This window comes from Lucilia sericata, unplaced genomic scaffold (assembly GCF_015586225.1).
Source record: "Lucilia sericata isolate MDLA Ls3-8-SP2 unplaced genomic scaffold, ASM1558622v1 Contig000285F_arrow, whole genome shotgun sequence".
Classification (NCBI taxonomy): Eukaryota; Metazoa; Arthropoda; class Insecta; order Diptera; family Calliphoridae; genus Lucilia; species Lucilia sericata.
This window is the reverse complement of record NW_023994310.1, coordinates 234,135-257,690: the sequence shown is the minus strand read 5'-3', so window position 1 is coordinate 257,690 and position 23,556 is coordinate 234,135. Positions and strand designations below refer to the sequence as shown.

Below are 23,556 nucleotides of genomic sequence, written 5' to 3'. Positions count from 1 at the left end.
TTTAAAAGATAAATTCTAACCCGAAAAAATAATGTTTTATTTAATTAAAAAACAAAATTGTAGTCAAATTAGTAGCAATGTGAGTATGAATATCATTATTTTATTAAAGTTATCTAAAATCCTTAAAATCTAGTCTATAGTCTAGTCTGTAGTCTAGTCTGTAGCCTAGTCTGTAGTCTAGTATGTAGTCTAGTCTGTAGTCTAGTCTATAGTCCGGTCTATAGCCTAGTCTAGTCTATAGTCTGGTCTATAGCCTAGTCTGTAGTGTAGTCTATATCCTAGTATATAGGCTAATCTGTAGTCTACTATATTCTATTCTATAGCCTAGTCTATAGACTAGTCTAGTCTATAATCTTGTCCATAATCTAGTCTATAATCTACTATATAGTCTAGTCTGAAAGCCTATTCTATAGTGTAGTCTATAGTCTAGTCTGCAGTCTAGTCTATAGTTTAGTTTATAGTCTAGTCTATAGTCTAGTCAATAGTCTAATCTATAGTCTAGTCTATAGTCTAGTCTATAGTCTAGTCTATAGTCTAGTCTATAGTATAGTCTATAGTCTAATCTATAGTCTAGTCTATAGCCTATTATACACTCTAGTCTATAGACTATCCTATAGTTTAGTCTACAGCCTAGTCTATAGTTTAGACTACAGTCTATAGCCTACTCTATAGTCTAGTCTATAGCCTATTCTATAGTCTAGTCTATAGTCTAGTCTATAGCTAGTCTATAGTCTAGTCTATAGTCTATCCTATAGTCTAGTCTATAGTCTAGCCTATAGTCTAATCTATAGCCTAGTCTATAGTCTAGTCTATAGTCTAGTCTATAGTCTAGTCTACAGCCTAGTCTAGTCTAGTCTGTAGCCTATTCTATAGTTTAGTCTAGTCTATAGCCTAGCCTATAGCCTAATCTATAGCCTAGTCTATAGTCTAGTCTAGCCTACAGCCTAGTCTATAGCCTAGTCTATACCCTAGTCTATAGTCTAGTCTATAGCCTAGTCTATAGTCTAATCTATAGCCTAGTCTATAGTCTAATCTATAGCCTAGTCTATAGCCTAGTCTATAGTCTAGTCTATAGTCTAGTCTAGACTACAGCTTAGTCTATAGCCTAGTCTATAGTCTAGTCTATACCCTAGTCTATAGTATAGTCTATAGCCTAGTCTATAGTCTAGTCTATAGTCTAGTCTATAGCCTAGTCTATAGTCTAGTCTATAGCCTAGTCTGTAGTCTAGTCTATAGCCTAGTCTATAGTTTAGTCTATAGCCTAGTCTACAGCCTAGTCTATAGTCTAGTCTATAGTCCAGTCTATAGTCTAGTCTATAGTCTAGTCTACAGTCTAGTCTATAGTCTAGTCTATAGTCTAATCTATTGTCTAGTCTATAGTCTAGTCTATAGCCTAGTCTAGAGCCTAGTCTATAGTATATAGCCAAGTCTACAGCCTAGTCTATAGTCTAGTCTATAGTCTAGTCTATAGTCTAGTCTATAGTCTAGTCTATAGTCTAGTCTATAGTCTAGTCTATAGCCTAGTCTAGAGCCTAGTCTACAGTATATAGCCAAGTCTATAGTCTAGTCTATAGTCTAATATATAGCCTATTCTTATTCTATCTTATAGTATAGTCTATAATCTAGTATATAGTCTAGTCTGTAATCTAGTCTATAGCCTATTCTATAGTGTAGTCTATAGCCTATTCTATAGTATAGTCTGCAGTCTAGTCTATAGTCTGGTCTATAGTCTAATATATAGCCTAGTCTATAGTCTAATCTGTTGTCTAGTCTAGAGCCTAGTCTATAGTATATAGCCTAGTCTATAGCCTATAGTCCAGTTTATAGTCTAGTCTATAGTCTAATATATAGCCTATTCTATACCCTATCTTATAGTCTAGTCTATAATCTGGGCTATAGTCTAGCCTATAGTCAAATCTATTATTATTTCAAAGTTCCTTTTTATATAAACTAAAAGTTTTTTTTTTATTCTTAATCATTTTAATTATTTATCTTTATTATTATTTGTTAAAAATTACATTTAAAATATATAAATATTTTACTTGTTTTATATTATATTTCCCAAAAGACGTAAGTACTTTATTTTAACCAAACAGCCTTAAATAAATATTGCTCCATAGCTCATATAATGGAAGGTGTTGCACACACATTTAATGTCTTGATACGAAAGTAAACTAATTTAGAACACATTACGGCAAATAGGGCAAGTAGATTTGGAACTGGTGGTAAACCATTTATACTAAAAAATAAATTAAATATAAATGTTTAAAACTTAAAAAATCTCAAATTTTATAATACTTACCAAACAGGGACCATGGAATTTCTTTTTACACGTTTTACAGGTTAATTTCGGTAATTGGCAGGTGTCTTGATGTATAACCGTATAACAAACGTAACATTCCTCCACGCCCTCGAATTTCTTATCCAGATTATTTTTCCACAAAGCCAAACCATCAAATATGGTGCCGTTCTAGGGTGCAGAGGAAACATTAATTTTAATTCTAATCTTTTCTGGTTTTTATTTTCTGAGGGGATTAATATTTACCTGATGTGTTAGAAATATGGTCAATTGCATGGCTACATTACGTGATGTTAAACGTCCGCCAATTTGTTTATTACAATCTACCTTTACGGAGCCCAAAGGATAATTAGACGCTAACGTTATGACCAATTCCATGCGTGCTTCATCTATGGAATATACGGCTAAAACTTCGCGAGTTGATATGTGTACTGTGACCTAATAACATAATGAAATGGAAAGATTTTAAGAACTGTGGATATAGCAGTGTTTTTATGCTTTTCATTCTAATTTTGTTCTTCTTCTACTTCTAGTTCAGTTCTAGTCTAGTTCAGTTCTAGTTCAGTTCTAGTTCAGTTCTAGTTCAGTTCTAGTTCAGTTCTAGTTCTAGTTCAGTTCTAGTTCAGTTCTAGTTCAGTTCTAGTTCAGTTCTAGTTCAGTTCTAGTTCAGTTCTAGTTCAGTTCTAGTTCAGTTCTAGTTCAGTTCTAGTTCAGTTCTAGTTCAGTTCTAGTTCAGTTCTAGTTCAGTTCTAGTTCAGTTCCAGTTCAGTTTCAGTTCAGTACCAGCTCAGTTCCAGTTTAGTTCCAGTTCTAGTTCAGCTCTAGTTCAGTTCCAGTTCAGTTCCAGTTTAGTTCCAGTTCAGTTCTAGTTCAGTACCAGCTCAGTTCCAGTTTAGTTTCCAGTTCAGTTCTAGTTCAGCTCTAGTTCAGTTCCAGTTCAGTTCCAGTTTAGTTCCAGTTCAGTTCTAGTTCAGTTCCAGTTCCAATACAGTTCCAGTTCTGTTCTAGTTCAGTTCTAGTTTAGTTCTAGTTCAGTTCTAGTTCAGTTCCAGTTCAGTTCCAGTTTAGTTCCAGTTCAGCTCTAGTTCAGTACCAGCTCAGTTCCAGTTTAGTTCCAGTTCAGTTCTAGTTTAGCTCTAGTTCAGTTCAGTTCCAGTTTAGTTCCAGTTCAGTTCTAGTTCAGTACCAGCTCAGTTCCAGTTTAGTTCCAGTTCAGTTCTAGTTCAGCTCTAGTTCAGTTCCAGTTCAGATCCAGTTCAGTTCCAGTTCAGTTCTAGTTCAGCTCTAGTTCAGTTCCAGTTCAGTTCCAGTTCAGTTCCAGTTCAGTTCCAGTTCAGTTCCAGTTCCGTACAGAACCAGAACAGAACTGAACTGGAACGGAACTGAACTAGAAATGAACTAGAACTGAACTGGAACTGAAGTAGAACTAAACTAGAAATGAACTAGAACTGAACTGGAACTGAACTGGAACTGAACTGGAATTGAACTGGAACTGAACTAGAGCTGAACTAGAACTGAACTAGGACTGAACTAGAACTGAATTAGAAGTGAACTAGAAGTGAACTAGAACTGAACTAGTACTGAACTAGGACTGAACTAGGACTGAACTATAACTGAACTAGAGCTGAACTAGAGCTGGAACTAGAACTGAACTAGAACTGAACTACTGAACTGAACTAGAACTGAACTAGAACTGAACTAGAACTGAACTAGAACTGAACTAGAACTGAACTAGAACTGAACTAGAACTGAACTAGAACTGAACTAGAACTGAACTAGAACTGAACTAGAACTGAACTAGAACTGAACTAGAACTGAACTAGAACTGAACTAGAACTGAACTAGAACTGAACTAGAACTGAACTAGAACTGAACTAGAAATGAACTAGAACTGAACTGGAACTGAACCGGAACTGAACTGGAACTGAACTGGAACTGAACTAGAGCTGAACTAGAACTGATCTAGAACTGAACTAGAACTGAACAAGAACTGAACTAGAACTGAACTAGAACTGAACTAGAACTGAACTAGAAGTGAACTAGAACTGAACTAGAACTGAACTAGAACTGAACTAGAACTGAACTAGAACTGAATTAGAAGTGAACTTAAACTGAACTAGAACTGAACTAGAACCGAACTAGAACTGAACTAGAACTGAACTAGAACTGAACTAGAACTGAACTAGAACTGAACTAGAACTGAACTAGAACTGAACTAGAGCTGAACTAGAGCTGAACTAGAGCTGAACTAGAACTGAACTAGAACAGAACTAGAACAGAACTAGAACTGAACTAGAACTGAACGAGAAATTAGAACTGAATTAGAACTGAATTAGAACTGAACTAGAACTGAACTAGAACTGAACTAGAACTGAACTAGAACTGAACTAGAACTGAACTAGAACTGAACTAGAACTGAACTAGAACTGAACTAGAACTGAACTAGAACTGAAGTAGAACTGAACTAGAACTGAACTAGAACTGAACTAGAATTGAACTAGAATTGAACTAGAACTGAACTAGAACTGAACTAGAACTGAACTGGAAATGAACTAGAACTGAACTAGAACTGAACTAGAACTGAACTAGAACTGAACTAGAACTGAACTAGAACTGAACTAGAACTGAACTAGAACTGAACTAGAACTGAACTAGAACTGAACTAGAACTGAACTAGAACTGAACTAGAACTGAACTAGAAGTAAACCGAGCTAGAACTTATTTCTCACCTGCATATTTTCATGTTTATCCTTTTTACTAGCAATCGCCATCAATTCCTCTTGACATATAATGGGCGAAACGAAATTAGTGGTTAAAGTATCGACAAAGGTCTTTTGTCTGGAGGGACTAGTGTTCCACCATTTGCGTACAACAGCGGGTAGTTTACTCAAAACATCGGTGTACAAATGACAGACATACTTTTCCAAAGATAAATTAGGATCTAAAAAAACAAGTAGAAAAGAAAAAAAGAAAATAAATAATTTCTAAAATCAACGACATTTCATAAATTAAAATTATTTGTAAGAAAAATTTTGTGTGTTTTTGAAAATGGCCATTAATTTTGAAGAAATTCCCAGTGAAATTGAAATTCCCCTAAAACCTGCCCAAAAAACCAAAACCGTCCAGGAAGAACTTAATGAGCGACAATCTTTGCTAAATGAACGTGCTATAAAATGTAAGGATATAAGACCATTTTTTGAAAAACTGCATAAACCGGCCCCACGCTATTTGTATCGCTATTTATGTGTTTGTCCTCGTTATAATCCTCAATATGTTTGCAAACATTCGGGCAATATCATAATCGATCGCGATGTTTTAACACCTGAAGAGCATATTGTCTATTTGGCCACACCCAAGGCCAATTTCGCAGCACCTCGTCAAATGCCACGATATTTTCTTCGTAAATCTATTATAGCCAATTGTACAGCTCGTATAAATCGTTTGGCTAAACCTGATTTGAAACAAGTAACGGATACCTTAAACAATTTCAATCATGTTATATCGAGACGTCATAGAAGATCGTTGAGAAAACGTTTGGAAAAATCTGTAAATGTGGAATATACTACAATACAAAAGGCTTTAGATTGGTTGGGTGAAGAGAAAAGATTGCGTAAGATGGCTAAGAGGATGGAGAGACTACGTTGCAAAAAATTATCACGGAAAATTGTTGCCAAACAGAGACAGCAAATTAAAAAGATTGTTTGTATTCTATTTGAAGAAATGAAAGATTTCCTTTTAAATGATCAATTCATAATGGATGAAAGTTCGACTTTGGTGATGGTGATATTGGAGACATTGAGAGATTTTACAGACAAAGAATTCTATATAACCAGTAATTTGCGAGAATATCAAAAAATACTAGCATTCAATTTGGCTGTTTGGATTAATAAATTCATATCAAATTTGAATATACATGTTGCAGAACCGCCCAAACCTAACGACGAAATGGCTGCACAACCACCAACTGAAAGACAAACCCAAGAGTTGTCATCATTTATTCCTGTAGGTGATTACATATCACCAATTGTCTCGGAGGAAGAACTGTATGAAGATGAAGATGATGAAGATTATTATTCTTACCCGCAAACTACCAGTGATAGGGGACAATATACTAACGATACGACTGATATCAAAGAAGAATTAAAATGAATTTAACAATTACCTTTGATTTGTGTCCAAGTGAGACCTTTAAAAATGTCGTTGTTTAGTTGTTTGGTACTATGATTTCTCAAAATTTCAGCCGGCATGGCACGGAATAAAAATTGTAGTAAATTCTGGAAAGAAATGGAAATATTGGAATTAATTGTAGTTTAGTTTTAGATCAGTTCTAATATAGTGCTAGTTCAGTTCTTGTTTAGTTCTAGTTCAGTTCTAGTCCAGTTCTAGTTATTTCTAGTTTAGTTTTAGTTTAGTTCTAGTTCTAGTTCAGTTCTAGTTTAGTTCTAGTTTAGTTCTTATTCAGATCTAGTTCAGTTCTAGTTCAGTTATAGTTTAGTTCTAGTTCAGTTCTAGTTCAGTTCTAGTTCAGTTCTAGTTCAGTTCTAGTTCAGTTCAAGTTCAGTTCAAGTTCAGTTCTAGTTCAGTTCTAGTTCAGTTCTAGTTTAGTTCTAGTTCAGTTCTTATTCAGTTCTACTTCAGTTCTAGTTCAGTTCTAGTTCAGTTCTAGTTCAGTTCTAGTTCAGTTCTAGTTCAGTTCTAGTTCCGTTCTAGTTCAGTTCTAGTTCAGTTCTAGTTCAGTTCTAGTTCAGTTCTAGTTCTGTTCTAGTTCTGCTCTAGTTCTGTTCTAGTTCTGTTCTAGTTCTATTCTACTCTGTTCAGTTCTAGTTCAGTTCTAGTTCAGTTCTAGTTCAGTTCTAGTTCAGTTCTAGTTCAGTTCTAGTTCAGTTCTAGTTCAGTTCTAGTTCAGTTCTAGTTCAGTTCTAGTTCAGTTCTAGTTCAGTTCAGTTCTAGTTCAGTTCTTATTCAGTTCTAGTTCAGTTCTAGTTCAGTTCTAGTTCAGTTCTAGTTCAGTTCTAGTTCAGTTCTAGTTCAGTTCTAGTTCAGTTCTAGTTCAGTTCTAGTTCAGTTCTAGTTCAGTTCTAGTTCAGTTCTAGTTCAGTTCTAGTTCAGTTCTAGTTCAGTTCTAGTTCAGTTCTAGTTCAGTTCTAGTTCAGTTCTAGTTCAGTTCTAGTTCAGTTCTAGTTTAGTTCTAGTTCAGTTCTAGTTCTGCCATAGTTCTGCTCTAGTTCTGTTCTAGGTCTGTTCTAGTTCTGTTCTAGTTCTGTTTAGATCTACTTCTGTTCTGTTCTAGCTCTGTTCTAGTTCTATTCTGTTCTAGTTCTGTTCTAGCTCTGTTCTAGTTCTGTTCTAGTTCTGTTCTAGTTCTGTTCTAGTTCTGTTCTAGTTCTGTTCTAGTTCTGTTCTAGTTCTGTTCTAGTTCTGTTCTAGTTCTGTTCTAGTTCTGTTCTAGTTCTGCTCTAGTTCTGTTCTAGTTCTGTTCTAGTTCAGTTCTAGTTCAGTTCTAGTTCAGTTCTAGTTCAGTTCTAGTTCAGTTCTGTTCTAGTTCTGCTCTAGTTCTGTTCTAGTTCTATTCTACTCTGTTCTGTTCTAGTTCTGTTCTAGTTCTGTTCTAGTTCAGTTCTAGTTCAGTTCTAGTTCAGTTCTAGTTCAGTTCTAGTTCAGTTCTAGTTCAGTTCTAGTTCAGTTCAGTTCTAGTTCAGTTCTAGTTCAGTTCTAGTTCAGTTCTAGTTCAGTTCTAGTTCAGTTCTAGTTCAGTTCTAGTTCAGTTCTAGTTCAGTTCTAGTTCAGTTCTAGTTCAGTTCTAGTTCAGTTCTAGTTCAGTTCTAGTTCAGTTCTAGTTCAGTTCTAGTTCAGTTCTAGTTAAGTTCTAGTTCAGTTCTAGTTCGGTTCTAGTTCAGTTCTAGTTCAGTTCTAGTTCAGTTCTAGTTCAGTTCTAGTTCAGTTCTAGTTCAGTTCTAGTTTAGTTCTAGTTCAGTTCTAGTTCTGCCATAGTTCTGCTCTAGTTCTGTTCTAGTTCTGTTCTAGTTCTGTTCTAGTTCTGTTCTAGTTCTGTTCTAGTTCTGTTCTAGTTCTGTTCTAGTTCTGTTCTAGTTCTGTTCTAGTTCTGTTCTAGTTCTGTTCTAGTTCTGTTCTAGTTCTGTTCTAGTTCTGTTCTAGTTCTAGTTCTGTTCTAGTTCTGTTCTAGTTCTGTTCTAGTTCTGTTCTAGTTCTGTTCTAGTTCTGTTCTAGTTCTGTTCTAGTTCTGTTCTAGTTTTGTTCTAGTTCTGTTCTAGTTCTGTTCTATTTCTGTTCTATTTCTGTTCTAGTTCTGTTCTGTTCTGTTCTAGTTCTGTTCTAGTTCCGTTGTAGTTCTGTTTTAGTTCTATTCTAGTTCTGTTCTAGTTCGGTTCTGTTTCTGTTTTAGTTCTCTTCTAGTTCTGTTCTAATTCTGTTCTAGTTCAGTTATATTTGAGATCTAGTTTAGATCGGTCTCAGATCCGTTCTAGTTCCATTCTGTTCATTCTCAATTTTAGTTGAGTTCTGCTAGGTTCTAGTTCTTTTCCAATTGAGTACTAGTTCTGCTTTATATTCAGTCGTAAACTAATGTCTTGCTTAAATTGTACTCACCTCTTCATATTTATTTTCATGTAACCAGGAGGTATAAACTGAACGTAGAGCAACTGGTGATTTGGCACAAGCATATATAATACAATCCCATAACATTAAATAGCTTAATGCTTCATGTCTGTCAATAGCGGCCGTTTTACCTATTTCCGTCAATTTGAAGCTAAATATAAAGAAATCCAAACAATTAATAACAAATCTCCAAAAACCCTTGTTAGTTACAAAACTTACCTGAATTCCTTAATATATTTCTGTATTGGCATTTCATAACGTCCGATATAGTCTTCGAAACGATTCAAAAAATGCCATTTAACAATTTTGTGTTCATCTTTATCAATTTGCTCCGATTTCTTGTCATACACTTCAATATCATCGGCCACAAAGTGTGGTGTTAATTGACGCATCATATAAATACTTAAAGTACGCAGTGAATGAACAGGACTGGATAGGTTTTTCAATAGGAAATTGCAAACATGATCCAAAGTAATTTGGTTGGAATTTTTACAGAACTATGTAAGTAAATCAACAGTTATTTTATTGAAAACTAAAAACTTTTATTTACAATCTTACCGCATAAACAATACCATAATCCATATGATCCAGGGTAGTGGTGAGTTCATTTAAAAATATTTCCCAGCAATCGGAAAAGTTGGACGTAATATCTTAACAGATGTTAAGAGGAAACAAATCATACTCCTTTCCTTATGTATAATGAATATTTATTATTACTTACCTTGATGTTGACAAATACGATAAAAGGATTTAAACAATGTTAAATAGACATCACGGGAAAACACTTGTATCCATTCATCATATACATTTTTAATAAGTTCTGTTGAACTCTTCTGTTTTTCTTCGGCAAAGAATGAGGTTAAAGCGGCAAATAGTTTAAAGACATGAAGGGTAAAGTACAAAGTCTAGAGGGGAAAAATCAAGACAACATTTTTTAAACTGCGAAAGCTGTTCTGGATCAGTTCTAGTTCATTTCTCTTTCAGTTCTAGTTCAGTTCTGGATCAGTTCTAGTTTAGTTCTAGTTCAGTTCTAATTCAGTTCTAGTTCAGTTCTAGTTCAGTTCTAGTTCAGTTCTAGTTCAGTTCTAGTTCAGTTCTAGTTCAGTTCTAGTTCAGTTCTAGTTCAGTTCTAGTTTAGTTCTAGTTCAGTTCTAGTTCAGTTCTAGTTCAGTTCTAGTTCAGTTCTAGTTCAGTTCTAGTTCAGTTCTAGTTCAGTTCTAGTTCAGTTCTAGTTCAGTTCTAGTTCAGTTCTAGTTCAGTTCTAGTTCAGTTCTAGTTCAGTTCTAGTTCAGTTCTAGTTCAGTTCTAGTTCAGTTCTAGTTCAGTTCTAGTTCAGTTCTAGTTCAGTTCTAGTTCAGTTCTAGTTCAGTTCTAGTTCATTAGTTCTAGTTCAGTTCTAGTTCAGTTCTAGTTCAGTTCTAGTTCAGTTCTAGTTCAGTTCTAGTTCAGTTCTAGTTCAGTTCTAGTTCAGTTCTAGTTCAGTTCTAGTTCAGTTCTAGTTCAGTTCTAGTTCAGTTCTAGTTCAGTTCTAGTTCAGTCAGTTCTAGTTCAGTTCTAGTTCAGTTCTAGTCAGTTCTAGTTCAGTTCTAGTTCAGTTCTAGTTCAGTTCTAGTTCAGTTCTAGTTCAGTTCTAGTTCAGTTCTAGTTCAGTTCTAGTTCAGTTCTAGTTCAGTTCTAGTTCAGTTCTAGTTCAGTTCTAGTTCAGTTCTAGTTCAGTTCTAGTTCAGTTCTAGTTCAGTTCTAGTTCAGTTCTAGTTCAGTTCTAGTTCAGTTCTAGTTCAGTTCAGTTCTAGTTCGGTTCAGTTCGAGTTCAGTTCTAGTTCAGTTCTAGTTCAGTTCTAGTTCAGTTCTAGTTCAGTTCTAGTTCAGTTCTAGTTCAGTTCTAGTTCAGTTCTAGTTCAGTTCTAGTTCAGTTCTAGTTCAGTTCTAGTTCAGTTCTAGTTCAGTTCTAGTTCAGTTCTAGTTCAGTTCTAGTTCAGTTCTAGTTCAGTTCTAGTTCAGTTCTAGTTCAGTTCTAGTTCACTTCTAGTTCAGTTCTAGTTCAGTTCTAGTTCACTTCTAGTTCAGTTCTAGTTCAGTTCTAGTTCAGTTCTAGTTCAGTTCTAGTTCAGTTCTAGTTCAGTTCTAGTTCAGTTCTAGTTCAGTTCTAGTTCAGTTCTAGTTCAGTTCTAGTTCAGTTCTAGTTCAGTTCTAGTTCAGTTCTAGTTCAGTTCTAGTTCAGTTCTAGTTCAGTTCTAGTTCAGTTCTAGTTCAGTTCTAGTTCAGTTCTAGTTCAGTTCGAGTTCAGTTCTAGTTCAGTTCTAGTTCAGTTCTAGTTCAGTTCTAGTTCAGTTCTAGTTCAGTTCTAGTTCAGTTCTAGTTCAGTTCTAGTTCAGTTCTAGTTTTGTTCTAGTTCAGTTCTAGTTCAGTTCTAGTTAAGTTCTAGTTCAGTTCTATTTCAGTTCAGTTCTAGGTCAGTTCTAGTTCAGTTCTAGTTCAGTTCTAGTTCAGTTCTAGTTCAGTTCTAGTTCAGTTCTAGTTCAGTTCTAGTTCTTTTCACTTACCTTTTGATCTTGATTTTCTAAAGCGTAATCCAGAGACTTAGTCAAACTTAAAATCCAATGACCCAAACCGATGCGTATAACATCCCAGTTTTTAATAGATAACTGATGGGGAACTTTGCGCAAAACTTCAGTCAATAAATTCATATATTCCACAGCATTTAAAACATTTAACATGTCTTGCTTGGGAATTTCCCTAAAAAAATTAAGAATTTTCTTTAATTCTTCCGAAATTCTTCAATAATTAAATTACTTACGTTTGATATAACAGCAAATCCTTTTGTGTATGCAATTTATCGGCATGTTGTGTTATAAACTGCACGGCAGAGGTAACAATATTATGATCCGATTTCTCATTGTATGATGAAGAAAAGTTATTCTCTATTAAACAACGAAAAACTGCGGCTTTAATCCACATATCAGAGGGTTCACAACGCATAATGGGACATTGACTGCTAATGGTTTTGGCTTCTAGTTTAGGTAGTAAATACTGCACAGTATTTATATAGGCTTTGAACGAGTTTTGTGCCACAAAATATTCTTGTAAATCTTCGGCCAATAGTAAAGTAGCACTTTCTTCAAATTGAGCATATTGTTCTATATTCACTAAATAGGGTAATGAACGGCAATAGATAATATTTTCCTCTTTGACAGCTTCCTCTAGTAGTCTTTCTTTTAAGGTAACACTTAATTCTCCTGATTGACGCAAAAGTAATTGCACCTTTACGGAGAGCTCCAAGCATAAAGCTTCCAATTGCTTGTTAAGACTATCAGAATAGGAAACCAAACTATCAGCACAGGCTGCGATGTTAATATATTGCAATAGTTGTGTTTGCAAGTAGTCAGACCAAATTTTCAATAAATTTTCATTAGGATCACAGTAATCATCGGTGATTTCATCTTCATTGTTTTCCGTGTTCTCTAGTAAATTAGGAGTTTTACTCGTTTTACACACTAGTTTACAGAGAGTTGTTAGATTAAGTAAGGATTTTTGTAATACCAGTTTCAAATCAATGAAATTTTTTACTTGTTGAGTAAAATCACTTGAAGGAGTTGTTGCTCCTTTTAAGGATTCTATTAATAAACAAACATTAAAGAGTGTTTCTATATCATTTAAATTATTTTGCAGTAGAGTCTGTAAAACTTCATCGATTTTAACAGAACGTTGGGATTCGTCTTCAATATTTTCGGTAGAACAAGTAGCAAATTTGGCCATGGCTTCTGCCATAGATTCAAGAGCTGTAAGAGTTAAATCTTCCTTTTCCGCTTGTTGTTGAACAATTTCCGTGCATTTCTTTAATAATTCCTCATCTATAATAATATCTTCACTTGATAAAGCATCCTGCCAGCAGGTGGTTATTTCCCATAACGTATCCTCTGATATATAATCATTGACCGACTTTTCTATACTAAATTTAAACAACCTTAAGAATACTTTATGTTGTACGTCTCTAGATGAATTTTCATTCGAACAGACCACAGGCATTATTTGTGCTATAAAACTACCACAGGCATCTACATCGGTGTTGGAGTTTTCATTATGTTGCTGCTCTTCCAAAGGTTCAGAAAGTATATTGAGTATTGTGTCTACGGATCGGGAGGTAATTAATATATCTCCAGTATCAGTTTGAAAGAAACACTTGTGCAGGAGATTAAATAAATCCTTGGAATTGTTGTTAACCACCTCGTGTGCAATTTTGCTGATAATTTCGGTGGTTTCATTTTGTGACAACATACAGCGTACTTCCGGTTCTATGCACAAGGGATGGGAGAGTAAACGTTGCAATACTAAGGTTTGGGTTAAATGATGGGGAATCTGGTGGGTGGGGAAAAAAGAAGAAAATAATGACAATTTTTTCCAATTTTAGTTCTAGATCAGTTCTAGTTCAGTTCTAGTTCAGTTCTAGTTCAGTTCTAGTTCAGTTCTAGTTCAGTTCTAGTTCAGTTCTAGTTCAGTTCTAGTTCAGTTCTAGTTCAGTTCTAGTTCAGTTCTAGTTCAGTTCTAGTTCAGTTCTAGTTCAGTTCTAGTTCAGTTCTAGTTCAGTTCTAGTTCAGTTCTAGTTCAGTTCTAGTTCAGTTCTAGTTCAGTTCTAGTTCAGTTCTAGTTCAGTTCTAGTTCAGTCCTAGTTCAGTTCTATTTCAGTTCTAGTTCAGTTCTAGTTCATTTCTAGTTCTGTTCTAGTTCAGTTCTAGTTCAATTCTAGTTCAGTTCTAGTTCAGTTCTAGTTCAGTTCTATTTCAGTTCTAGTTCAGTTCTACTTCAGTTCTAGTTCATTTCTAGTTCTGTTCTAGTTCTAGTTCAGTTCTAGTTCAGTTCTAGTTCAGTTCTAGTTCAGTTCTAGTTCAGTTCTAGTTCAGTTCTAGTTCAGTTCTAGTTCAGTTCTAGTTCAGTTCTAGTTCAGTTCTAGTTCAGTTCTAGTTCAGTCCTAGTTCAGTTCCAGTTCAGTTCTATTTCAGTTCTATTTCAGTTCTAGTTCAGTTCTAGTTCAGTTCTAGTTCAGTTCTATTTCTGTTCTAGTTCAGTTCTAGATCAGTTGTAGTTCAGTTCTAGTTCAGTTCTAGCTCAGTTCTAGTTCAGTTCTAGTTCAGTTCTAGTTCAGTTCTAGTTCTGTTCTAGTTCAGTTCTAGTTCAGTTCTAGTTCAGTTCTAGTTCAGTTCTAGTTCAGTTCTAGTTCAGTTCTAGTTCAGTTCTAGTTCAGTTCTAGTTCAGTTCTAGTTCAGTTCTAGTTCAGTTCTAGTTCAGTTCTAGTTCAGTTCTAGTTCAGTTCTAGTTCAGTTCTAGTTCAGTTCTAGTTCAGTTCTAGTTCATTCTAGTTCAGTTCTAGTTCAGTTCTAGTTCAGTTCTAGTTCAGTCCTAGTTCAGTTCTAGTTCAGTTCTATTTCAGTTCTATTTCAGTTCTAGTTCAGTTCTAGTTTCAGTTCTAGTTCAGTTCTAGTTCAGTTCAGTTCTAGTTCAGTTCTAGTTCAGTTCAGTTCTAGTTCAGTTCTAGTTCAGTTCTAGTTCAGTTCTAGTTCAGTTCTAGTTCAGTTCTAGTTCAGTTCTAGTTCAGTTGTAGTTCAGTTCTAGTTCAGTTCTAGTTCAGTTCTAGTTCAGTTCTAGTTCAGTTCTAGTTCAGTTCTAGTTTCAGTTCTAGTTCAGTTCTAGTTCAGTTCTAGTTCAGATCTAGTTCAGTTCTAGTTCAGTTCTAGTTCAGTTCTAGTTCAGTTCTAGTTCAGTTCTAGTTCAGTTCTAGTTCAGTTCTAGTTCAGTTCTAGTTCAGTTCTAGTTCAGTTCTAGTTCAGTTCTAGTTCAGTCCTAGTTCAGTTCTAGTTCAGTTTTATTTTAGTTCTAGTTCAGTTCTAGATCAGTTGTAGTTCAGTTCTAGTTCAGTTCTAGTTCAGTTTTAGTTCAGTTCTAGTTAAGTTTTAATTCAGTTCTAGTTCAATTCTAGTTCTGTTTTAGTTCAGTTTTATTTCGTTTCCACTTACCTTTATCAACTCCCTTTCGATGAATTCAAATCGTTGTTGTTTTTCTAAATTCTGTAAAATTTCAAACACTACATCCACCACTATCGCACACGCCTCATTATCCAAAAATGATGACTTTAACAAATTCACCAAAGTCCTTAGTGTGGTATCCAATTTACCATCATCACTTATTTTAGCAAAGAATTCCTTATCGTTAAACATATTACAGAATAAACGTACATGTTTAATATATTTGGAAGTTTTTAAGGAGTCGGTTTTATTAAAACAAATACGCAATAATTTTAAAACCAATTGTCTAAGTTCTTTTTGTATAAAAGCTGCTGTGGTTTGATTATGATCTTTAACTGGTTTTTCAGTATTTTCACCTTCCTCTTCGCCATTAACTTCAACAAATTTAACTTTGTGTTCTTCTAAATTAGGCTTTGCCACATACATATCATTGATAAGTTCTATGACATGTTCCAAATATATTTCACTAACATCTGGTTTATTAAGTTCTTCGGGTATGAGGGTGAATAATAAACACCAAAATTTCTCCAATAATTGTTGATATAAAGAGCAATTAGCCGACTGTTTGTCAAAGAAAGCTACCAATGTAGAGGTTTGTTGGAAGAAGTATTTGGTTATTAAACTATCATCTCCGGTTAAGAACCATTTAATAGGTTTTACTATATTCTCTTCCAGTAATTGTAGTACCAAAGTTTTCTCTTCCTCTACAGTGTTATCCTTTTTATTATAGATTTTTTGTATTATATAACGCAGACATTCAAAATAGGTCTTTATAATCATTTATTGTCCTGCATTGAGGTATTATTGGTATGGATTTCCATTGTAATAACATCTCTAATATTGTCGAAAAATTGCTTTATTAAATTATGATATTCCTGCATATCGGAGGTGACATGTATTAATTGTGAGAAGAATGGTAATATATTGGGACATATAGCATGAGCATTACGATTAAAGGCATTACGCAGTAGATGAGTAAGTTTAGGCCAAACATTTTTATGAAAATCTATTGTTTGATGCCTGTAAATGGGTTTAAAGGTTTAATGGAAATATATTAAATATTTAAGAGATTTAAGAGAGAAACTTACCAATCCTTGTAATTTGTTTGTATTAGCAAAATGCAACCCCAAACATGAGGAGCTACTAGAGGATCGGATTCATCAATATTTTGAAAAGCTATTGTTGTCATTTGTGTTTTTTGTGTGGCAAAAATTTCCTGTTGTTTGGGACTTTGTAGTAAGTGATACATTAATTCAAACCAAGCAGCTCTGGAAGTAAAGAAAAAATTTGTTAAATTTTAAACCATCATACTACAGTCGAGTCCATATTGTAGACCATAGTCTAGTCCGTAGTGTAGATTAAAGTTTGATCTATAGTCTGGTCTATAGTCTGGACAATAGCATAGACTACAGACCAGACTCGTTTCTAATTGAATCTCATACATACTTGATAGCATTCAGCTTATTCTTGGCAAAACTCCAAAACTTTTGATGATTCAACAACTTCTTCAAACCTTCGAGTATTTGTGTTTGATCCTCTGCCTCCATAGTGTGTTCCACAAAAAAGGAAAGCTCCTTTAAACTGCACATAACAACACGTTGATACTTCTGCTCCGCTTCTTCGGGTGTAAGACTTTTGCCGGTTGACAAAGTAGAAGCCGTATGAAATGTTAAATTACGCAAAACATATTCCAAAATCTCACTTTGACAATGCAGACAAACTTCACGCGTACGATTGGCATTGTTGGCAAAGGTATCACTAAACGAAATACTGGCTATAGAAGCGGCGGGAGCATAATTATCAAATTGACTGGATAACCACACAGGTACCAATTGCTTTAGATAGGGAGCTACCGCCTTTTTACACTTAGACACCAGCAGCTGCAGAACAGTCTGTGTTAGTTCACGTACATTGTGTTCGGGATCAACAGCCAGATTGTGATAGAATTTTGGCCATAAAGGCAAAATCATTTTCAGTTCTTCCATTTCGGATGCATTAATTAAATCAATAAATTCCTGTAAAGCTTTTTTCTTAGTCATGGGATCTTTCTTTGACAGCTTCTTCATGGTCAACTGATATTGAGGACTTATGCTGGCATCAAATGTTTCGGGCATCTGTTCGGCTGTGGTAAAACCCGGTGCAAAGGGTATTATACCAAAATCGGAGTGTGCCGAAAAACCTACAAATGTAGGAGCTGAACCCAGTAATTCCGCACTGCGGGCACTGCTTGAAGGCTGGTTTAAAATGGAAATTTTTAATGAATTTAGAAAGTTTTTTGTAATGTTATGGACTTACCTTGGCATTATTTTTAGTACGTTGCGTCTGTTTTGTTTTGCCACCCATTTTTTTGGCCAAAATTTGTGAAATTTTCTTGTGGTTTTCTCAAGGAATATGACGACCAAAATATAAAGAACGAAAACAATTGCAATAATAAACGTCAGCTAATGTTAGTGTTGCAAATGTGTTAATTTTTTTAATATATATAAGCGTTTTTAAGTAACAAGTTAGCGTTTTTTTAGTAAAGCACTTTAATTAGTGGGGATATTAAAAAATTATGCCTTATTTGGCTAATTATTAAGAAAATTAGAAAATATTTGGATATCTTAATCAAAATTGCTTTCTTTTTTTAGATTTTGTTTTTATTGTTTAAAAACCTTTAGTTTTATATTACTGTTTTTTTGCTGTGTATTTTGCTTTGTCGTGTAAAAACGCACTATTTTCAAAACATATGTTTACAAAAGTGCAACTCTGTTAGAAGAAAAAAAATTGTAAACAAACTACAAACACGTGCGGCTGGTTTCTTTGCTTTAATTCATAAATAATTTTTAAAGAAAATATTAATTTACAAATTTCTAACTAGAAAAAAATGACAAAATTTATAACATATTATAATTTATGTCCCATACCAGAACCCAAAGACTTTCTGGGCATATCACCGGACAAAGAAGAAGGCAATAGTATAACAACATTGGGCAAAAACATTATCATAATATTCAAGGTATTTCTGGGGACATGTGTAAATTTGTGATTAAAAATAAATTTATTTGTTTTACATTTAAAGATTTCCACCCAAAAACAACTAAAAAGCTGGTCTGTATTGGAAAAGCTATCCTCCAAAGTGGTGTATGATAGGAAAACTGAAAAATATGTGGGTGTATTTGCCAACAAGTTTCTTAGATTATGGGATGATACCACCAAAGATGTTAATAAGTGCAAAAAGTTAAAGGTAACTAAAAAAAGTTTATTATTTTATATTAAATATTAATAATTTCTATGATTTTTTTTAGTTCCAAAAAAGTATAGCCGATTTGGTGGCAGATGATTGTGATACTTATGTTTTGTATTCAGATGGCTCTTGTGAATCTTTACAATCGGCCATTGAATCGCGTAAAGCTGATATTGGGGCTCCTCAACCAACCGAATTGTTTTCTAGTTTGATATTCTCCGATCTTAATATACAAAAATTATCGAATGGTCAACGTATTTTAACTTATTTTGAACGTAATACTAAAACTGGTGATTATCACTTGGTGCGTGTACCTTTGGATCAGGGAGAAGGTGTAGAGATTCAGACGAAACGTTTCAATTTGAAAAGAGGTGTTTTAGATGTTCATGTAGCTGGTGCGGCGGTTATAGAGGGTGATGGTACACCGGTTTTGTTAACAATATGTAAGTGATTAATTTATCATAACATCTCCTTTTTGCATTGTTTTTAAATCTCTATTTATTGATTTTCAATCTTTATCTCCTCCTTCTAGGGTCTGACAAACGTATATTCCTTCTCAGTCTTGCCGATGACATAGAACCTAGTCGTTCTCCTGGTAATTTTGTATCAATGCTGACACAACTTAAAGTTGATACTCCACTCTCCGTATTGGGTATATCCAAACATTTTGTAGCCATTTATGGAGCCAATCATGGCCAAGAGGGAGCCTCTCTTTTACTCTACAATACCCAATACAAAGTTATCAAAACTAAACAATTTTTTAAAGTCTACTTCAACTTTTCACAACTTTGGTCTATCGATGAACATATACTCTTGGCTATGGGACAAAATCTTTCGGTGGTTAAATATCGAGTACTAAAAGAAGTTTTATCTGAATTGGTGGGCACACAAGTGGGACACGATTATCAGCCAGCTTTGGAAGATATACACATCAATGAAGAAGCCTTTTTAGAAGATTGCCTACAGTACAGTAATGATTATGAGCCATTTAATGTAAAGAACAGCAAAACAAATGATAAAGATATAAAGGAAGCTGATGGTAAATTTGTGGCTTTTCTAAACAGCAAGGAATTCGATAAGGATCTAAATTCCTTAAAACAATTAAATTTACATGTTGAAGTAAATCAGGTGGAACAGCCTTTAGATGATGTACAAATTTCCCTAATGGCTAACTACAATGATAATGGTTTTATTAGTCCAGAAATACAACTTATTGCCAAACAACTGGAAAAGGCAGGAGCCAGTGAACATGAAATAACAGAAAAACTATTGACCGTGTTAATAAAAGCCAATTTATTGCAAGATATAGGAGTATGTCTGAAACGTTATCAAAATATATCGGAGAAAATACTTTCGAAAACTTTAAATTACTTATTAACAAATATAACAACAATTGCAGCACTAAATCACGAAGACGAACCCACTAAAAACCTAACGAATGGTAAAACAAATAAACACATGGAAGTTGATTTTCAAATAGAATCAGATGCCACAGCAAAACCCTATCCCAATTTAGATTTATTAGCGGAAAAACCCACCACCCATAACTCCCCCACAGAAGCTTTAGACATCTTAAATATACTCTTGCAATGTTCCTTTGATGCTGAAGCCATTGCGGTACACATTAGAAATGATATAGAATATAATAAAATCCTATTGATATTACAACATTTATATAATATGCTAATAACACCCCAACTATCACTGATCGAAGAACGTCCCTCTCTCTATAACTGCAGCAGTGATTATGAATTGCAATTAATGCGTTGGTTTGGTGTTTTTCTTAATTCACATTTTCAAAAATTAGCCTTATCCAAAGATATTGAATTAATGGAAATTCTATACAAATGGCATGAATTGATTCAGAGTTATAAACGTGAAATTGTCGAATTGGAAACAGTGGCCGCCTTATTGTATAATATTGTTGAGCGTAGAAAAACATTTAAGGAGAAAAATTCTTCGAAATGGTATTCTATTGAAGAGGTTCAATTATTTTAATTGTATATTTTCGCTGTAATTATTCTTTTTTTTTCTGATTTAGTACATAAATTGATAAAAATATATATATATTTTTTTAATAAAGATAAATTTACTCTTTGGGGAAATAATTTTAGTTGTAATTGTAGGTCTTTAGGATACAAATATTAGTTCTAATCGAAGATCTATTGCTGCTCGACTGTTTTCTCTAATTGCAGGTCTTTTTATAGTAAAATTTCTGTTGAACTCAATATTCTATTTAAGTTTTATAATTTCAGCTTTAATCTGGTCGAATTCAAGTGCAATTATTGTTATTTTTGTGGAAGTAGACCTATTTTAGCTTTAAACATAGGTCTCTTTATAGTCCAATTTAAAGTCTCTTTATAATCTATTTTTAACTGTAATCATAGATCACTTTATAGACCAATCTTAGCAGTAATCGTAGACCACTTTATATTTCAACTTTAGCCATAATTATTGCAGTTCTTGTGGACCAAGTAATCATTCTTCTTTTAGACCTATTTTAGCTTTAAACATAGGTCTCTTTATAGTCCAATTTAAAGTCTCTTTATAATCTATTTTTAACTGTAATCATAGATCACTTTATAGACCAATCTTAGCAGTAATCGTAGACCACTTTATATTTCAACTTTAGCTATAATTATTGTTGTTCTTTTGGACCAATTTTAGCTCTAAACGTAGGTCTATTTATAGACCAATTTTGACTTCAATCATTGCTATTTTTTTAGGTTTCTTTATAATCTGTTTTTAACTGTAATCATAGATCTTTTTGTAGGTTCGACTGTAGCTAAGATTGCTGAAATCGTAGATCTCTTAATATTCCAACTTATGCTGTAATCGTCCAACTTCTTGTAGACCAATTTTAGCTCAAAGCGTAGGTCTATTTATAGATCAATTTTGACTCAAATCATTGCAATTTTTATAGATCTATTTTAGCTATCTTTATAATCTAATTTTAGTTGAAATCATAGATCTTTTTGTAGATCAATTTTAGCTCCAAACGTAGACCTCTTTATAGTCCAAATTTGCCTTCAATCAGTGCACTTTTTGTAGATCAATTTGGTCTGTTTATAATCTAATAATAGATCCTTTTTGTAGATCAATCTTACCTCTAATCGTAAGCCTCTTTATAGATCAATTTGAGCTGTAATCATTCTTATTCATACAGACCAACTGCAGCTCAAATCGAAGGCCATTTTATAATAAAATTTTTGGACAAAATCTTCGTCTTAAATCTTATCCATAGAAAGCCTCTTTATAGGCCAATTATAACTGCAATCATCGTTCTTTCTCTAGACAAATTTTAGCTCTAATCGTATGCCTCTTTATAGAATAATTCGAACCATCCAATTACAGTTTTAATCGTAGGTCCTTTTCAAGTTTAATTTTAGCTCAAATATAGTCTCAGTTTAGCTTCAAACTTTGCTTAAAATATAGTCTCAGTTTAGCGCTAAGTTTCGCTTCAATCGTTGATCTTAATATAGTCTCAGTTTAGCTTCAAACGCAGCTCTAAATGAAGTCTCAGTTTAGCTTCAAAAGTAGGTCATTAGCTCTAAATATATTCTCAGTTTAGCTTCAATCCTTGATCAGTTTAGTTTCAATCTTAGCTCCAAATATAGTCTCTGATCAGCTTTAAAATAATCTTGGTTTAGCTTCAATCCTAGTATTCGTTTAGCTTTAATCGTAGCTTTAAATATGATGTGAGTTTAGCTCTAATTATAGTCTCAGTTTATCTTTAATCGTAGATCTTAATATATATTCAGTTTAGCTCTAAATATAGTCAGTCTTAAGCTTCAATTATATCTCTAAAAAAGCCTCAGTTAAGCTTCAATAGTGGTTCTAATCATAGTCTTAAATAATAGCTGTAAATGGTCTACGTCTAGTTTGAATCGTGGCTCCAATACAATCTCGGTTTAGCTTCAATCGTAGCTTTTTATTTAGTTCCTTTATAAATCTTAATTAGTCCCCGTTTAGCTTCAATCGTAACTCTTTATATAGTCTCTGTTTAACTCCTAATTAGTCACCGTTTACCTTCAATCGTAGTTCTTAGTCTCAGTTTAGTTTCAATCATAGCTCTAATGTAGTCTCAATTTAGTTTGAATATAGTCACAGTTTAGCTGTAATCGGAGCTCTAAATATGGCCTCAGTTTAGCTTCAATCCTAGCTGAAGATATTGCTTTAGTCATAGATCTTATTATAGTTTCAGTTTAGCTTTTATATAGTCTCATTTTAGCCTCAAATATAGCTCCAAGTATGATCTGAATTAAGCTTCTGTCGTATCTCTAGTTGATGCTCCAATTTAGCTCCAATTGTGGTTCTTATTATCTTCTTTAGTAGTAGTTGTAAATAGTATACGTTTAGCTTGAATCGTAGTCCCAATACAATCTAAGCTTAACGTCAATCGTAATTCTGAATATAATCTCTGTTTAACTCTCAATTAGTCTTACTTTAGCTTCAAACATAGCTCGTAACTACAATCTTTGTTTACTTTCAATCATAGGTCAAAATATGGTCTGAGTTTAGCTTCAATCGATGCTCTATATATATAGCGTTAGTAACTCTAAATATAGTATGAATTTTGCTCAATTGTTGCTCAAATTGTGGACTCAGTTTAGCTTCAATCCTATCTCTAATGATAATCTTATTTTAGTTCCATACTTAGCTTTAAACATGATCTAAGTTTAGCTTATATCTTAGCTCTAAACATAACCTGAGTTAAGCCTTAATTCTAGCTCTAAATATAGCCCCAGCTTAACTTAAATCTTGGCTTTAAATAAGGTCTAAGTTTAGCTTAAAACTCAGCTCTAAGTAAATCCTAAGTTAAGCTTTAATCGAAGCTTGAAATATAGTCTTAGTTTAACTTTAAACGTAGGTCTCTTTTCCTTACTAAAAGTATAGTTCCTTTTTATTTTTTTAATTTTTAAATTATAACCGATTTTTGCCTATTTATTCCCATCACTTAAACCTATTTAAACTATAAAAGTAATTGATTTTAAAACTATGATATTTGTTGTTGTAAAAACAACTATTCTTTTAACTTTTATCTCATATTTCCCTTTAAAATTTATTAAGAGTCAAGAAAGCAACAACTGCAACAACAACAAAAAACAATCACCCCCTTGTATAAAGAATCAGACATAACATGCCATTAAAAAAGATTCTGGTTGTTAATTCAACATTTTTTTTAAACAATCTTTAAACTGCATGCGGCTGCTGCTGCTGTGTCTTGTATAGCCGGTTGCACCAATGTTAAATTGCTTAAAAAACATACATAAGACGGCCAACAGCAACAATAACAACATTAAGAAAAGGTAGAAGAACAAAAACTAAAGAAAAAGTAACGATTCTTTATATTTAAACATGTTAACATTTGGTGGTGATCTTAAGTTACCTGTTGCCTT

At 33.7% G+C, this 23,556-nt stretch overlaps 3 protein-coding genes across 3 annotated transcripts; 2 read left to right on the top strand and 1 right to left on the bottom strand.

Annotated features, from left to right (window-relative positions):
• Positions 1-1,970: 1,970 nt before the first annotated feature.
• LOC119603235 (E3 ubiquitin-protein ligase listerin) lies at positions 1,971-17,477 on the bottom strand. Its single transcript, XM_037955211.1, is given in 16 exon segments — positions 1,971-2,239; positions 2,303-2,470; positions 2,546-2,737; positions 5,029-5,240; positions 6,462-6,573; positions 8,906-9,065; positions 9,134-9,411; positions 9,473-9,564; positions 9,636-9,819; positions 11,458-11,650; positions 11,712-13,270; positions 14,923-15,713; positions 15,716-15,951; positions 16,020-16,199; positions 16,378-17,165; positions 17,227-17,477. Coding segments are annotated over 16 exon segments (5,253 nt in total). The 5' UTR covers positions 17,275-17,477; the 3' UTR covers positions 1,971-2,179.
• Positions 5,312-6,463, top strand: LOC119603238. Its single transcript, XM_037955213.1, has one exon. It carries the CDS (start codon positions 5,348-5,350, stop codon positions 6,446-6,448), a length of 1,101 nt encoding a protein of 366 aa, XP_037811141.1. The 5' UTR covers positions 5,312-5,347; the 3' UTR covers positions 6,449-6,463.
• Positions 17,478-17,670: 193 nt separating the features above from the next.
• Positions 17,671-20,258, top strand: LOC119603236 (nucleolar protein 11-like). The gene is made up of 4 exons (XM_037955212.1): positions 17,671-17,929; positions 17,993-18,157; positions 18,219-18,600; positions 18,690-20,258. The coding sequence occupies exons 1-4, from the start codon at positions 17,798-17,800 to the stop codon at positions 20,153-20,155; spliced, it is 2,145 nt and encodes a 714-aa protein (XP_037811140.1). The 5' UTR covers positions 17,671-17,797; the 3' UTR covers positions 20,156-20,258.
• Positions 20,259-23,556: the final 3,298 nt, after the last annotated feature.

What these genes read in the sequence shown, in the direction of transcription:
- LOC119603236 (XM_037955212.1), top strand. Translation starts at nt 17,798, where the DNA reads ATGACAAAATTTATAACATATTATAATTTATGTCCCATACCAGAACCC. An exon ending in ACATTATCATAATATTCAAG is followed by an intron (nt 17,930 to 17,992) that starts GTATTTCTGGGG and finishes TTACATTTAAAG; the next exon opens with ATTTCCACCCAAAAACAACT. An exon ending in ATAAGTGCAAAAAGTTAAAG is followed by an intron (nt 18,158 to 18,218) that starts GTAACTAAAAAA and finishes GATTTTTTTTAG; the next exon opens with TTCCAAAAAAGTATAGCCGA.
- LOC119603238 (XM_037955213.1), top strand. Translation starts at nt 5,348, where the DNA reads ATGGCCATTAATTTTGAAGAAATTCCCAGTGAAATTGAAATTCCCCTA.